Source organism: Ammospiza nelsoni, chromosome Z (assembly GCF_027579445.1).
Source record: "Ammospiza nelsoni isolate bAmmNel1 chromosome Z, bAmmNel1.pri, whole genome shotgun sequence".
NCBI lineage: Eukaryota > Metazoa > Chordata > Aves > Passeriformes > Passerellidae > Ammospiza > Ammospiza nelsoni.
This window is the reverse complement of record NC_080669.1, coordinates 1,875,944-1,891,736: the sequence shown is the minus strand read 5'-3', so window position 1 is coordinate 1,891,736 and position 15,793 is coordinate 1,875,944. Positions and strand designations below refer to the sequence as shown.

Genomic DNA, 15,793 nt, shown 5'->3' with positions numbered 1-15,793 from the left:
TGCAACCCACAGATGATTTCAAGGACTCACTTCAGTGGGATTCCTTCTGCAGAAAGAATTGGATCCTTCAGTCTCAAGCAAGGATGGATTCAGGTCCTAAAAATGTAAAGCAGAATCCTGAGGTCCACCTCGAGCTCTTAATTTTGGCCACTGAAAGGTAAATGCATGTTAACTTTGTCTTTTTGGTGAAGATTTAAATCTAAATTAATGCATCAGTTTGGGACAAGACAAGCTCAGGCATTAAAACACTTTGGTAACTATTACCTTTATTCATTATGTCTAACAAACAAAGACAAATTTGATTTATTTTTTCAAATGCATTTTAATTTTCTTGGTTTTTTTTAAAGAAATTGCCATAAGGAAAAAGCTGAAGTATCAAAAATCACAATTTTAAATGCTGTGGGTTTCTACAGAAAGCTAAAATAGAGTCAATATCAACCTTAGTAGCACTTTACTCCCAAAAGCTGGAGTGCCACAAGTAAAAGGACCTTTTGCTTTGACTCAGAACCAATCTAAAGTCACACCTGCACCTCGAATAAAGCTGATTTATCCATCCAAGCCTGGCAAATAAAGCTGAGTTATCCATCCAAGCCTGGGGAAAGGCTGAGCTCAGCGCATGTCTAGCATCACCCCAGGCCTGGTGCTTGGGAAATGGTTGATCCTGAGCACAACCAGAGGCTGTGAGGTTGAAAAAACACATCCACAGTGCCCTCAATTCCCCCATGCGGGTGAGAAAAGCTCCACACAGGGGCTGAACTCAATTTTGGACAGCCACAAATGAGGTGCAGCAGGCCAAGGTCTGCAAGAAGCGTGGTGCTTCTTGGAGGGTTCAGAGCCTCAGAGCAAAGGTTGCCGCTTTTTTCTGTAACAAAAACCCTTTTAGTTGATAACTCATCCCTGGAGGGAGCAGCAGTGTCCCTGTGCCCGGCCCACAGTGGCTACATGTCCTCGAAGAGCTCCTCTGGCCTACACGAGTTCTCCAGGGCTCCGAGATCCCACTCCGGGCAGCAATACCCCGAGGAGGCCGGGCCGGCCCTGGAACAAACAGAGCGATGTCACACAAGGTTAGAAACAAATATCAGTAATTCCAATTCATTTTGGGGTTATTCCAGACCTAATCACTCGCTGGGGCGGCAGTGGCAAAGCAGGCAGAGGACATTCAGTTTGTAAATCGCATAAATTTATAAATTTATAATTTATATATTTGTGGTGGTTTGACATGGACAGGAAACAGGTTTTCTGGGAGGTTGTGGTCAAACCAATGGGTGCTCAGATTTTAATATTGGCGCCTGGTTTAGCCACTGAGGTTTGGATACGCCTCCGAGAACACCCAGGGGTTAAAAGCAGAGCTGCTGCCCCGGGAGGCTCTCTCGGGACTTCCAGGCAAAGAGGTCGGATCTCCCTCCCCGTCCAGCTGCGGCTGGGCAGGGCAGGGCAGCCCCGCGGCAGGCCTGGGCCTGGGCAGAGATGGGAGGTGAGGAGGCCCTTGAGGACGGAAGGGTGGAGGAGCCCCAAGAGACATCGGGCAGCCACCCCCCCAAGGGGAGAGAGAGAGGGAGAGCCGGTGTCTGGATTTGATAGCGGCCGGCCCAGGAGGAAAAGGGGGCAGAGCGGTGAGAAGGTGCCCGGCAGGGCAGCGAGGGAGCTCCAGAGCTCCGGACAGGCAGAGACTGAGATATTTAACCCTTTTCTTGCATGACAGAAACCTTGCAAATGCTGATCCTCCTGGAGCTGAATGAGAAGAGAGAGAAGAGATGAGATAGGAGGGGATGGGCCACTAGGGAAGTGCAGAAGGCTCTTGAGTGGGGGAGAGATGACGGAGTGGCCTTTTGGCTGGACTTTTCTTGTGTGGCCATAGACTGACCCGGTTTTATTCCTGTGACACAGAGGCTGCATTTAGGGGGAGGCAGTGCCTCAGAACCAGGAGGGTTCAGTGTTGGTACCCCTCGGCCCCAGGGGGTGAAATTTGGGGGGACAGATGTCCCGAAGGAGAGACTGTGCCTTTTTTGGAGTGAGACAAGGCATCCTTCAAAGAGAACCCTAGAAGCAGCTCTGGTCCATGCGCAGTGGTGAGAGCGCTGGGCACGGAAGGAAGGTGTCACGATGGCAAAGGACTTTGCGGGCGGTGCTGAGTGACGTGGAAGCACACGAGGGTTCAGCGTGTTTCCAGGGAAGCCCATGGTGCAAGAAGGACTCCTCTCCTCTTGATGACTTGAGGATTGAGTATTCTAAAGGGTGGTGCCGGACCGAGCGTTGGTGATTTGGGGGAATGTATTGTATTGGGAATTCGGTGGGGAGGAGATGTATTTGTGAAGTTTTCATTTTCCTTGTGTGATTTTTTTCTTTTCCCTTGTAGTTTAGTTAATAAAGTTTTCTTTATTTCTAAGCGGGAGCCTGCTTTGCTTATTCCTGGTCACATCTCACAGCAGACACCAGGGAGAGGGTATTTTCGTGGGGGCACCAGCATTGTGCCAGTGTCAAACCATCACAATATTTATATAAAATTCTATATAAAAACAGTTTAGACATTTATACTTATGTAAAAAAATATACAATTTTTTATAATTATAGGCATATTTATATTTATATCTTATACAAATACATACATATTTTTCATATACCTATAAATAAATAGAATTATAGTTTTATATTTATATTATAATTTCTATTACAAGTTGATAAAATTGTATTTATATAAAGTATATATTTACATTTATATTTATTAATATATTTATTTTCCCATTTTATATAACTATATAAATAATTTATATTTTATATGTTATATGTAAATATATAAATAGAATATATTTATAGTTTTATATTTATATAAAAATTTATATTTAAAAGTTTATACATTTATACTTATATACAGCATATATTTATATTCATTATTATACTTTATATTTAGAATTTATATAAATAATTTATATTTTATATAAATATATAATATATATTATATTTATGGTTTCATATTTATAAAAAAGTTATATTAAAAGAGTTTATAAATTTTTATTTTAAAAACATAAATATTTCTTATATATTTATAAAATATAATTATTTATTAATATAGTTTGTTATAATATTTTATACAAATATATAAAAAAAATATATTTTATATATAACTATATAAAATAAGTACATATATAAATAGAATATATTTATATTTATAGTTTTATATTTATATAAAATCATATTTAAAAAGATTTTATAAATGAACCATCAGAAGTTGTTGGAACACCCTGAGAATGACCATTTCACCCCCAATTCCCACATGGAGAGCTGGGCAGAGCAGCCCAGATGCAGGAATCATGGTAATCATATTCCCTATTTCTGGTCTCTCTCCAGGACATGATTCAAGTACAGACAGCTCTGCCCTTGTGCCTTGGGAAGGTGATGTATCCTGTGTCTCCAAAAAACACAAAAAAAGTGGCATTTCCAACAGCTTTTGGTGCCTATAGGAATTACACTTATATAGGCTGAATCCACAAAAAAAACCCAAAAAACCCCCCAAAAACAACTGAATCCTGCAGAGAAACTTTTTATCCTGTGTGTTTAGAGGGGATTTATCAATCCCAGGGCTGTGAGTTCCCAGTGACGAGGAATTCCAGGGACCAGCATCAGTCCCTGCCTTGAACAGAGGATGTGATCTCCTAAGCTTGGCTCAGGACGTGGCTGCAGCTTCACAGCGTTCATGCCCAGGTTTATTACACTCCTGCAATGCTGACAAAAAAAGTGAAAATTTAATGTATTGCCCAGGATGGGAAAAGCTGGAGGGAAGTGGTGGAGAGTTCTACCCTCCAGTGCTGCCCTGTAAGGACTCAGGGAAATGAGGCACACAATGAATTCTTCATTTTCAGACTGATTCAAGCATCTGCCTTCAGCTGCTCCGTGTGGTACAGTCAGCACTGTTGGTCAAATTAATGAATTTTCCGATTTTCAGAACCAAATTTTTCCATAACTCCCACCCAGGAATCTCTGGGGAGCTGAAATCTCTATAAAAAAATGCCAATTCCAAAGGGGAATGAGCTCTCTAAGACAGCAGGCACTGTGGGGCTCCCACTTGCAGCTGCTGAGGCCCCTGGAGGCTCAGGGCTCTGAACATTCTGTGTTTCCTGGCGGTGGGAAATGAGCTCCACTCCATCCCTGTGGTGCTCCATGGCCATCAGCAGAAGCCCTGTGCATGCTGAGTGTTGGATGCTGATCCAGAAGGGTTTCCTCACCACTCCAGCTCTGCAAACCCCTCTAAATTCAATATATTGCTATATTCGGAGTATGGTAATTACTTTCTCTGAAAGCCTAACGAGCTTTCTCTGAGAACTCTTCCAAAACACTCTTCTTCAGGCCTGAATAAATTGTGCCAAGCAGCTTTTGTATTCCTTTTGGCACGCAGTGACACCTAAGCAGATATTTGCCTCACCAAAAAGTCACTGGGATTAGCTGTGGAACAGATCTCGGCCCTTCACCAGTGACATCAGAGCATCCCCCACTGCTCTGGTGGATAGAAATCAACTTATTTAAAAATAAAATACAGGCACCAAGCCCCAGCAGAGGGATTTCAGATTCAATCACTGAAGGTGTGTTGTCCTTTTACCTCTGTGAGTCCATCCCCAGTGAACCACACAGTGTAGAGCCACCCACTGATCATTTAAATTAATTCTGAAAGGTCTCATTAGCAAATAAATTGGGCTGTGGAGGCCTTTGTGCCACCACAGGATATTTCAGGTATAGTTGGTGGGGGTTTTTTGTTTTTTTTTTTTTTTTTTTTTTTTTTTTTATGGAGCATTTGCTCATATATTATTCAGGCATAAAAGAATTAAAAGTCCTCTGAGACCCCACATTTGTTGTCTGTGGGGTTTCAGCAGTTCCAGAGTTTTCTGATTTAGACAAGGAAGCCTGACAGGGCTTAAGCAACGTCAACAACCATTCCCTCCTCATTGGCTAAAATAACAGTTTTCAGCACAATCCACGAGAGCACATCCTTAAGCCAAGCCACTGTTGAGTTTTCACATTGCACTGTGACAACTATTAAGCTTCTGTGTCCTTGTAACAACACGGTCCTCATTGCATCTCCAAAAAGCTGCCTCTGAATGAACCCAGCCCTGAATAAATGTGATGCTGGCAGAGGGGAGGCACTGGGCTCTTCACACCAAGCTCATCAGCAGCTCCATTCTGCTTTTAGGGCTTGGTGATTCCCACTTGCACAACGCCAGCAGCCTGCTCTGTGCTGTGAAATTATTTTGGGTTTCTCAGGGAGGCTGCATTGCCCTGTCCTGAAACGTAACTGAGTTAATTTCTGTAAATTGCAGCGAGTTGCACAGCCCCCTCTTGCCAGGAAGCCTGTAAGCAAGGCATTCTCCCCCAAAGTTTATCCCTCTGCTGGATCCCTTTTTGAAGTCTTGCCTTTTGGTAAACTTAAACTCCATTAACACATCTGGAGAACTGCTGACTATAAGAGATCATTTCATATTTCCTGACATTTAGTTCATAAATTAAGGCAGAAGAAGCAGACCCACAGCTGGTGTGAATCACTGCAGCACTAATAATGTCACTGCAGCTCTGCTGACTTACACCAGCTGAGATGCTGGCCCCAAAACTGGAAGAAAGTGGTTTACATGACTTGATATTTCCTTCCAGAGCTGAGCAGGGCTCCCGAGGAGCAGGAGACACGCTCTCCTTACGGGAGCTCAGAGCTCACCAAAAACCACTTTATTTTCTGGAATGAGAAGGGTCCCTGCACATGGCTTTGCCTCCAGAGCCAGCCCGGCATGCTGTGGTTATGATTCCACTCAAGCTTTTGTCCTTGAGCAACTCTCATGGGATTTGGAAAGAGAAAAACCATCACAGCCATGTGGATGGAAAGGTTTCCTAAGAAACTTGAGTAATCCAGGATTGTGCCTCTGAACCACTGCATTATTTCCTTAATTGTTTTAGTAATTAAAATAATTGCTTCCAACCCTGAGCTGGCATTTTACCAAGAGAGGGGATCTCAGCTCTCACCATCTGAGTTTCTCAGTGTGTTCATCCTTCCCCAGCTTGGTTTGGTTCTCTGCTTCATTTGGACATGAATCTTAATAAAATCTTAATACCATGAGTAGATAATAACAGGATAAAACCTGATACACACTTTTTCCAGTGTCATAAAAATAGGTGTCAGCAGCAGCTCATAGGCAGAGAATTATTACAGCACTAACACAGATATCTCGAATTTTTGAGGCCCCCACTAAAGCTCAGGGGTGCAGCTGAAATCTTGGCCTGGAAGCACCAATGCCCCGTGGTGCTCAGGGAAATCCTGTCTGCCCGTGGTTACTGGGAAAAAAAGGAAAGTTAACCATAAAAAGAAAAATAAATGCTGTCATGGAGGAGGGGGGGAAAACCTCTCACATGAAGTGATGCACTGAGAACACTCCATGTAGACAGACGTCTTTAAAACAGAATATTAAAAATGTGTGTAGGCTAAATGGGAGCTACATGTGATTAAATTTATGATGGTATTCCCCCTCAGAGATATGCTAGAGTCACTATAAGCTAAATTGTAGAGGCATTTTTCTTTTTTAATTCAATGTAGAATGGAAAAAGAAAAAAAATGTTTTATATTTTGGCAGTAGTAAGAGTATTCAGCTTCCAGATATAGTTTTTGCTGGCATGTATTCCTAGAAATGATATGAAAGCAGGCCCATATACTTCGAAATAATCCTGCAAAATGTAAATCCCTCCAAGTCCTGAAGAACTTGCTGGGTACATTCAACTTCATGACTTGAAATTGGAGTTGAGGGATTTTTCCCTAATGTAGTGAAGAAACAGAGATTTTTTTGTGTGCATCTGCAGAGAGCAGTGGTGTCAGAGATCATCAGAGCCCAATCCATGCCTGGCCCCAAGACAAATTCATAGAAAGTAGAGAAAAATACTCAGGAAACAGCTGAGTGGAACAATTCCATGCCTGGCATTCCCCTAAGCTCAGTGTGGCGAGCAAGTCCAGTCTCCACTGAGGTCACCAGACAGACAATGACAACAGCACCAATAAAAATAAAAATAAAAATAAAAATAAAAATAATTAATAACTATTATAATAAAATATTATACTATTTGATTATAATAATTATAAAAAATTAGAAATTATTATATTATTAGGATTAATAATAATAAAATAGTATCTTGGTCAATTTCACAGCTAATGAAGAATATTTTCAATGCAGCAACCACAAAATTAATGTTCAACCAGGGAATCAAATGTTCCTTCATCAGCTTCCACCTCTGGCTTGAGGCCAACCCGCACCTGCACCCATCACCACCTCTGCAGTGCAGGGCAAGCCTGCAGTTCCCTCAGTGAAACACAACTTAAAGCCAAACTTTCAAACCCAGGATGATTTTAAATTTTGTCGTCAGCTCCTCTGAAGGATGCTCTTCCTCCTCTGGGACTGGAAACCATCAAATGTGGGATGATTTTGTTCGATGCTTGCACAAGTTGCGTGGGGTTTGTTTTAGTTCACACATCCTTGGAATCCTCCAGAGGGAGGAAAGCCAACTTGGAATCCCTCAAATATCCTATATATCCACACTGACTACAGCAAGAGCAAACAAATATATATCTACATATTGAGAAGATGCTCATATTTATCTCTTAATGACATAACTTTCAATATCTGATCTGATTTCGAGTCATTGGTCTAGATCAGTTCTCAACATTCATATTCATCCACTGCATTTATTTAGTCCTACAAAGCAGAAACTTTTTTAGGGAAACTTCTATCCTTTGAGTTGCAAATTCCCAATGAACTTCAGCTGGCACTGGTGCAGGTCCTTATGTCAAGAGAACATTCTGGTTTAGCAATATAAATACAGCCTTGGATCTTTCCATATGATCAAACACGCTTACAGATGCTCACTAACAAAGATCTACTTAAAAATGTAATAATAGATGTCACTTACAAGGAAAAGGCCTAGACCATGTTTGTTTTAGACAAGTGGCACACATTTCTGTGGCTCATTTCCACTTAAACTCCTTCCTGCTTAAATAAACTACACCACATGCACTTTGAGAACACCCCAGCACCACTGCACTCGCTGGGGAAAAAACACAAACCTCTCCATCACAGCTACAAAAGCACAGAGCAAAGGGAAAAAACTTGGTTTGTTTGGGAATTTTGTCAAGGCCTTTCATAAATCCAGAGCATTGCAAATCCACTGGCAAATGCCGGGAGACATTTCTCAAAATCATCAAGCACTATTTATATCACATATACATTTACACAACACCAAATCTGGCTAAGCTGTGCCATAATCCTGCTCCAGGCTGCCAGATTCTGGAAATGCAGGGTATCCATAACCTTTTCCTACCCCTCAGGGCAACCACAGAGATCTCAGAGGGCAAATCAAAAAACCCAGGTTTGATTTCTTGTGCCCTGGCGTTCCTCTGCCTGAATCCCTGAAGGGGTAGAGTGTGCAGGGATGGAGTTTTCCACCCCAAAATCTGGTGGCTGCACACGGCAGCCACAACTGAAACAAAGAACAAAAGAGTGTTTAACTGGGGAAAAGCAGGAGTTGGTGTGGAGTCTGAGCTTGCAGAGCCTCCCTGAAGCACAGGCCCACCCTCTGCACTGCCTGGTGAAGGGTGGAACCACCCCCTCCACAAATTAACAACATTCAGAGTGTTCTGAATGAACAAAAATGCACCAGTTCAGCATCTGTGCGATGAAAATTTCCCCTCTCAGCGCCAGACTGGGGTGCTCTGATTTAGGAGTGTTGTGGTTTGACACGGGTGGAATTTGGGGAAGTAATATCAAAAGTTTTTGTATTATTAATAGTTTGTGGAATTATTAAGAAATTGGATATGTTTTTATGGAAGATATATGTTAAATGACAAAAAAAACCCTTGTGGGTTTTTTTTTTGGTTTTTGGGTTTTTTGTTGTTGTTTGTTTGTTTGTTTGTTTGTCTTCCTGGGCGTGTTTGTTGGTTCTTTTATTGATTATTGGGTAAAAGAGGGAGTGTTGTGGGGTTGGTCTTGTTTCAGGAAATTTTAAAATTAAAAAAATCTTAAATTCCCAAACCAAAACCACTACAAGGAGAATCCACGGACTCTTTTAAAACCTCCCACAACCAAATTAAGCACATTCCTCCTCCCTGCTGAACAATTTGTGCACACACACCTGGGCACCACGAGGAGCCCATTTCTGCCCAGATCACCTATTTTGCACAGATCTGCTCAGCAGGTTTGGGATCGTTCACTTTAATCAGCTTATTGCAGAAAAACACTTTGGATCAGTGGAGCATTTGGATGTGCCACTCCTGTAGGTGTTTTCTAATGACAAAATGCACTCAGTAACACAGAGCAGCGGCGAGCTCTTAATAAATCTGGGAGCAGAATTCAATTTACAACCTAAGGCAGAGCAGATGAAGTGCAGCTGGGTTTTTTCCCCCCCTCTAACAGGTCTCTATTGAATATAAGATTGTTTTTGGATCTCAGAGCTGTGCTTTCCTCTCTGCTGCCTCTTAACTCCCATCCAGTCTCTCCCTGTGTTCCTGCTGACCCCTCCCCAGCCACAGAGCTGAATCCATTCATACTTTTCTGAAATGAGATCAAAGCTTTGGTAATGAAGATCAAACAATTGTCTGCAGTGACACCTGTGAGAGCTGAAACCTGTTCAAACACACAGGAAAGGAAAAACTAAAAATAATTAAAAAAAAAAATAAAAATAAGGGGACAGAGTGTATTTAGACCAAACACACAAGCTCATTACTTGCTGGGTAAATGCTGCTAAAGAGTCTGGAGATTGAGAATTTTAAGAAAGGTTGTGCCACCTCCAAATAAACAACAAAACCCCAGCAAAACAAGAGGATGGGTTTTTCCTTTGTGTGTTTTCCTTGGTGAAAATTGCCATAAAATGAGGGGTTTTCTTCTTCATGAGCCACTCTGGTTTTTATTCCTGTAAATGGCCAAAATCACAGAAAGCAGTGAGAGCCCAGCTGGGATGGCAATCAGCCCCAAATGTGGAGAGGAGAGGAGCCCAGGAGGGGCACCAGGCTCTGCATCCATGAGCCACCTTTTGGGAAAGGAACCAAGGAACTGTGAGACACAAACCAAAAAAGCGACATTTTAAACAGAAATTTCTCATTTCCACCTCTCCAAAGATCAAGGCACAGCTTCAGGGAGCCCATGCACCTCATGTCCCCTCTACCAGATGCTCCTTCTCAGGCCCCAGGTTTTCAGAGACATGAATGAGGACATTAAGAACGGGTTTGGGATAAAATTCAGGCATTTGAGGGTGAGCTGTGAGGCTCCTCAGGAGCATTAACCCACAAAGGAAGGTGTGACACTGGTGTCCCAAAGCCACCGTGCCCTGCCAGCCTGCTCAGCACCTGCATGGACACCTGCAGGTCCCATCTCACACATTGCAAAAATCACTCAGCAATTTTGGGTCACTTTGGGGTGGAATCAGCACCTTCCAGTGAGGAGGAAAGAGGCTGTGTCAGGCTCAAAAAAAAAACCAAAAAACCAAAAAAACAAAAGGAAATTAAGGGATGACCCACCAGCTGTCCACAATGTGGGAACAGCCGTCCTTGGGTCAGCCCAGGCTGCTTTTGGTGTGTTCAGCAACTGGAGTGAATTTCTCTGTCGTGGCCCTGTGTCCTCTCAGGGCCAGGGGAACCTCCCAGAGCCCTGAAGACACCCCACACAAAATGTGCAGGAACAGGAAAACCGCAGCAGAAAGCACAGAATGCAACGAAAATGCGACAAAATTCATTAGATATCACTGTGCAGTAATTTTCTATACACAGCTGCCCCAAGTCCAGCCCAAGCCAGATTTTTACCTTCAGCTCTGACATATTAGCACAAACCTAAAGCACGTCCAGAAAATTTTCTTGTGCTGCTCTGTTTCAAAGCAGCAGCCAAACCACAAACATTACACAGTTTTAATCCACAGAGAGCCTTGAAAAAGGTCCCAGTGCTGCACCACCACTGAAAAATTTAAATAGTTTGCCTTTCTGTTGAGTTTCAGCACAGTGCTGTAAAGGAATTTTTCATCTGACATTAAAAGCATTAGGAGAAAAGGGAACACCATGCAACTGGGACTTTATTAGGAGAAGGCAGGTGTCAATCAGAGGAGAATAATCATGGTTCACATATTAAATAGGTGCTTCTGACTGGGTAAAACAACCCAGAAATAGCACTGAAAATGGAGTTGAAGCTGGATCTTGAGGCACTGGGAGCAGGTCCTCTCACTGGGAGCCCACGTGGTTTTTATCCACCCTGTGGCACTGGGAAAAAGGGGGAGAATAATGCACATTTTTCAAGTGCACCTCCTCGCCTGATGTCTCAATTGTTTTCTTTCCAGAGGAAAATAAATCAGAATCAATAGTCAGTCCATGGCCCACAAGCACAGGGAAGACACTGCCTGCTGTTAATGGAGATTGTGACAGATTGAGCATCCTGAATCCTGATTCTGTCTGAAATGGGCACCTTTGCACAGGACAGGGAGGAGAGGAAGGTGAAAGAGCAAGACACAGGAATTCCCATCTAAAAGAGCAGATCCAAATAAAATAAATTAAAAATCTGGGATAAAGTCTCATGTTCAGAGTAGGCAGTTAAAATAGTACAAAAAGATGCAAAAAAATTTAAAATTTAAAGTTGTTCAAAGAGCCTTTTTGGAATTAATTTTAAAGCATTATTATAAATAAAAATGGTTGTTTCAAAAGTTTCCCAATAAATCTGGCAGACCAAAGACATTTCTGGTATCATTAGGGGGGAGGAAAAATTCAGAACTTAGTCTGAAGCACAGGTTTTCAGTTTGAGCTCAGCTTAACTTGGTAAATAACCAACATCACTTTTAAAACAATTTACCAGCCAGGTTTCCAATCCTTTCTACATTTCCATCCTCAGTATTACTAATTGTAATGAAATATTCAGACAAGCGTAACAGAAGCTCATTCTAAACCTGGTGAGACCCAACAGGAGCCATTTTAGACAAGATTTGGCGCTGCCAAAATTCAAGTTTCAAGCCTAACATAATTCTTTGGAGCCCACACTTTCCCTGTCCTAGAAGGAGGAGAATTTCTGGTGGGAATGCAAGGAAAGAGATTTTAACTGCAGAACACCACAACGCTCCATAAACCACCAATAAAATTATAAATGTGACGAATAAGTTTGATATTACTGGTGAAAAAATATGACAGGGATCTCGAGGCCCTTGGTGGGGTGAGGGAAGTTTCAGTGGTGATGTTTCTGATTTCTGCATTTACAGAAAGGAGGCTGCTCAAACCTAAACTCCTCCTGCCCTTCCCTCTCAACATTTTCAGGACCAGGTGCCTTTAACTGACTCTTGATAAAGCAACAGCTCAACAGGCAGGAGAAAAGATAAAAAGATGAAAAACCCTCTTATTTGTTTGCTAAAGCTGTACAAAGCCAGAGCAGCAAGCAGTGCTCGTGCTCCCAGGCAGAATTGATGCAGTGAGGTGCTTCTCTTCCTCTGAGCATCCCAGACCTGATCCCAGCATTACAAAATTCAGCAGGTTCAGGAGGTTTGGAAGGGGACTGGGGGCTTATCAAAACCACACAGTTCTTTCTCCCCAAGGCTTTAAGCAGCAGAAAATCAAGAAAGGGAAACGCCCCCTGTAAGATTTCTGTACTGCTGCTTTCAAAAATGAGAGGGGATGAAAACAGCGCAGGGGGGATGAAAAATGGGATAGCATAAACATCCAGGACAATCCTTTTGAAGTTTGGATCAAAAAAAAAAAAAAAAAACCCACCCCAAAAAAAAGGAATGAAGCCTCAGGGGCAGGGGAAGGGAAGTTGCTGCTCTATCACATAGAGTCATTCATCTTGAGCACTTCTGTGCATCCATTACGTGTCAGAAATCACAAATTAGGCAACAGGAGGGTGATAAAAACTGACATTCCTAGAAAACATTCCCAGCAGATGATGCTTAATTCAAAGGAGTGGGTTTTTCCTTCCAGCATTTGCCTGAAAAGACAAAAACTCCAGTGAAACTGTCTCTGATGGCCAGTGCAGATCGATACGAGGCGAGCGGCTGGAATTAAATCAATGAAGGGAATAATGAACCTGAAGACACTTCTCCTCAAAGCAGAAAGGCCAGATGACTCAAATTCCCTCACAGACACTGTCCTGCCTCACCAGGGCTGACTGTTCTCCACACAGCTCCAAGCTGAGGGGCCACGGTGATGCTGAAAATGCCTCAATGGTGATTAAATGAATTAATTAAAGTAATACCTGCAGAACGATCAAAAATTTAAGTTTTACAAAGCTGCGTGTAGGAGAGGAAGATGTGGGACTGCTGGGGACCTTGCAGAGCAATCCAAATTTGGACAAAAATCCCATTTCTGGAGAGGCTGTTGCTGGCAGGGTGAAGGGGTCGCAGCACACCTCACAAAGTTCCCTGGCCTTGGTCAGGGTGTGACTGAGCTGCCCGTCCCAAAACAGTGCCAAAAACAAGGAATGGGTTTTTTGAGGAGTTAAGCACGCCCCACTCCTGCAGAGCCCCCAGTGGTGATGCATTGCTGCCCTTGCCAAAGGTGACCTCCCTAAATGGAGAAGTGAGCTCCAGGGTCTGCTGAGCTGGTGCGTTCACAAGCGCTCCTTTGTGCAACGGGGAACGAAGAGTGGGGAAAAAGGAAAGGAAAAGGAAAAAATACAGTGTGGAAGTAAGAATGCTGTGGCACGATCCTGGCTGGATACCAAAGCTGCCCTGGCACCCCAATCCTCACCTGAGGAGGGCAAGGACATCGCAGGTGGGCTCCTCACCCCTCATCTGCCATGCCAGGGGTGCCACCACCACCAAGAGAAACCACACAGAGAGTGCTGGCGAGGCTGCTGTTACTGCAAAAAGCACAAAGAAATAAAGCATGACGTGCTCACGGCTGTTTTGCAAGGCCAGATTACCCCACCTCCACAAGAAACCCAAGGAAACAACCGTGGCCCATAGACCCCCTGAGCTTGTCCCTTAAATGACAGATATTCAGGGAGGTGTGCAGCACCAAAGGTGCTCCAGAGCCTGGAAATCTGATTTTATCGGAAACTGGAGAGTGTTGAGGAGGTGTTCTTGGAATAATCTCTGTCTGTGAAGCTCTGTACATAAATATATACACACAATTACGTACAGGCAGCAGGGGGATTGCCTGGCTGTGCTCTTCAGCCAAATAAAAGGCACACATTTAAATATACATCCTCGTTAATTCTAAGAAACATTGAGAAACTGGGGCTTTGGGCACACAAAGCAATGACCTAATTGCACTCATCCCCACACAGCATTTTTCCTACTCCCAGCAGATAAAACGCTTCAGCAACCCCCGCTGCCCTTCCTGAAATTTGTTGTGCAATGTTCCTGTCACCAGTGCTGCTCTGCTCTGCCTTAGATGTGACTGTTCCACAGGGAAAACCACACACATGGCCAGGGAGCTCCCTCCAGCTTCCATCACACGCTTTTGGGAAGGGAGAGGAAAAATAAAAGGCTTGCAAAATGGAATGGTATGTCCAGCATAAGCCTTGCATCCAATATTAATAAATATTCATATGTTTGTGAATATTCATATATTAATATACTGCAACACACTCCACCTGAAATTCATATATATTATTATATATATAATATATATTATATATATGTAATATATAATATATATTATATATTATATATATATTAATATATTGCAACACACTCCACCTGAAATTCATATATACCTCTATATTATATTATATTATATTATATTATATTATATTATATTATATTATATTATATTAGTTATATTATGTTATATTAATTCTATTCTATTCATATAATAATATATTGCAATATACTCCACCTGAAATTCAGATTACGTTCCCCTTTGCACCTGAGTTTTTGAAGGTGTCCTCCCCACCACAGGAAAACATATTTATATTTCCCTTTTTAAGACACACCAGATACACAGCTGGGTTTTGGGGTTTGTCTAACACTTGGTAGAAAGACAGGCATTTAGTTTGTGTGCTTGCCAGGCAAAATAGCAAGCACCAATTTAAATTAAGCATTAAGTATGAAGGTTAAGTATTAAGCACCAATTTAAATTTGTTTTTGAAGAGGTTTTGCCAGTGAGGGGAAGAGAAGAGTCCTGGGACAGGACAGTGTGAATTTCCAGCTTTTCCAGTTTCTGCCCCTCAGCTGAACTCCTGTTTCTGGGTGAATACACTTAAAACGGTCCAGGGGTAAATATTAAACCAGTAACAGCAAGGTGAAAAAGAGCATTTTCCCAGACAATCCTTTTCTTTAAGATAATTGTTTCTGTTCAGTGATTGTTTAGGCCTGAATTTCTGACAGAAAGTCACTAAAAGAATCCCTTAAAACCAAATGATCCAACATGCCTTTCTCTCTATGCTTGGGTGTCAAAGGGGTATTTAATGAATATTAATTCCTCTCATCTGGACAGCCATGGCTTCAAGTTTAATGGAAATTTCCAACAAGTCTACAGTTCCCTCCACAAAAGACATGGAAAAATAACTTCACATACATTTATCATAGCAATTCATGCTTACATGCTATTTTTCAACTCAAACAGTTAATTTTAGAACAGAGAGGAGTGTATCTTGCCTTCTGTCGAGATAAACACTTGTGACACACAGTGCACAGAAAATAATCCAGAACGACAGAATTGATTTTGGAAAACGAGCACTCGCTAACACAGCTAATGATGAGTAATTCCAGGTTGGGATTTACCAGATTTGATCTGAACCATGAGCTATTTCTTTGTCTACAGCTCTGTGGAATAATACTTTAATGAGACTGTGGCAGATTTGCCCCACCAAAAAAA

At 42.3% G+C, this 15,793-nt stretch overlaps 1 protein-coding gene across 1 annotated transcript in view; it reads right to left on the bottom strand.

The window, feature by feature from the left end:
- Positions 1–297: 297 nt before the first annotated feature.
- XRCC4 (X-ray repair cross complementing 4) overlaps positions 298–15,793 on the bottom strand; it is a 134,098-nt gene continuing 118,602 nt past the window's right edge. The window contains exon 9 of the mRNA XM_059492362.1: positions 298–1,035. Within this exon, the coding sequence (XP_059348345.1) occupies positions 939–1,035 (97 nt within the window). The 3' untranslated portion in view covers positions 298–938. The remainder of the gene's footprint in view (positions 1,036–15,793) is intronic.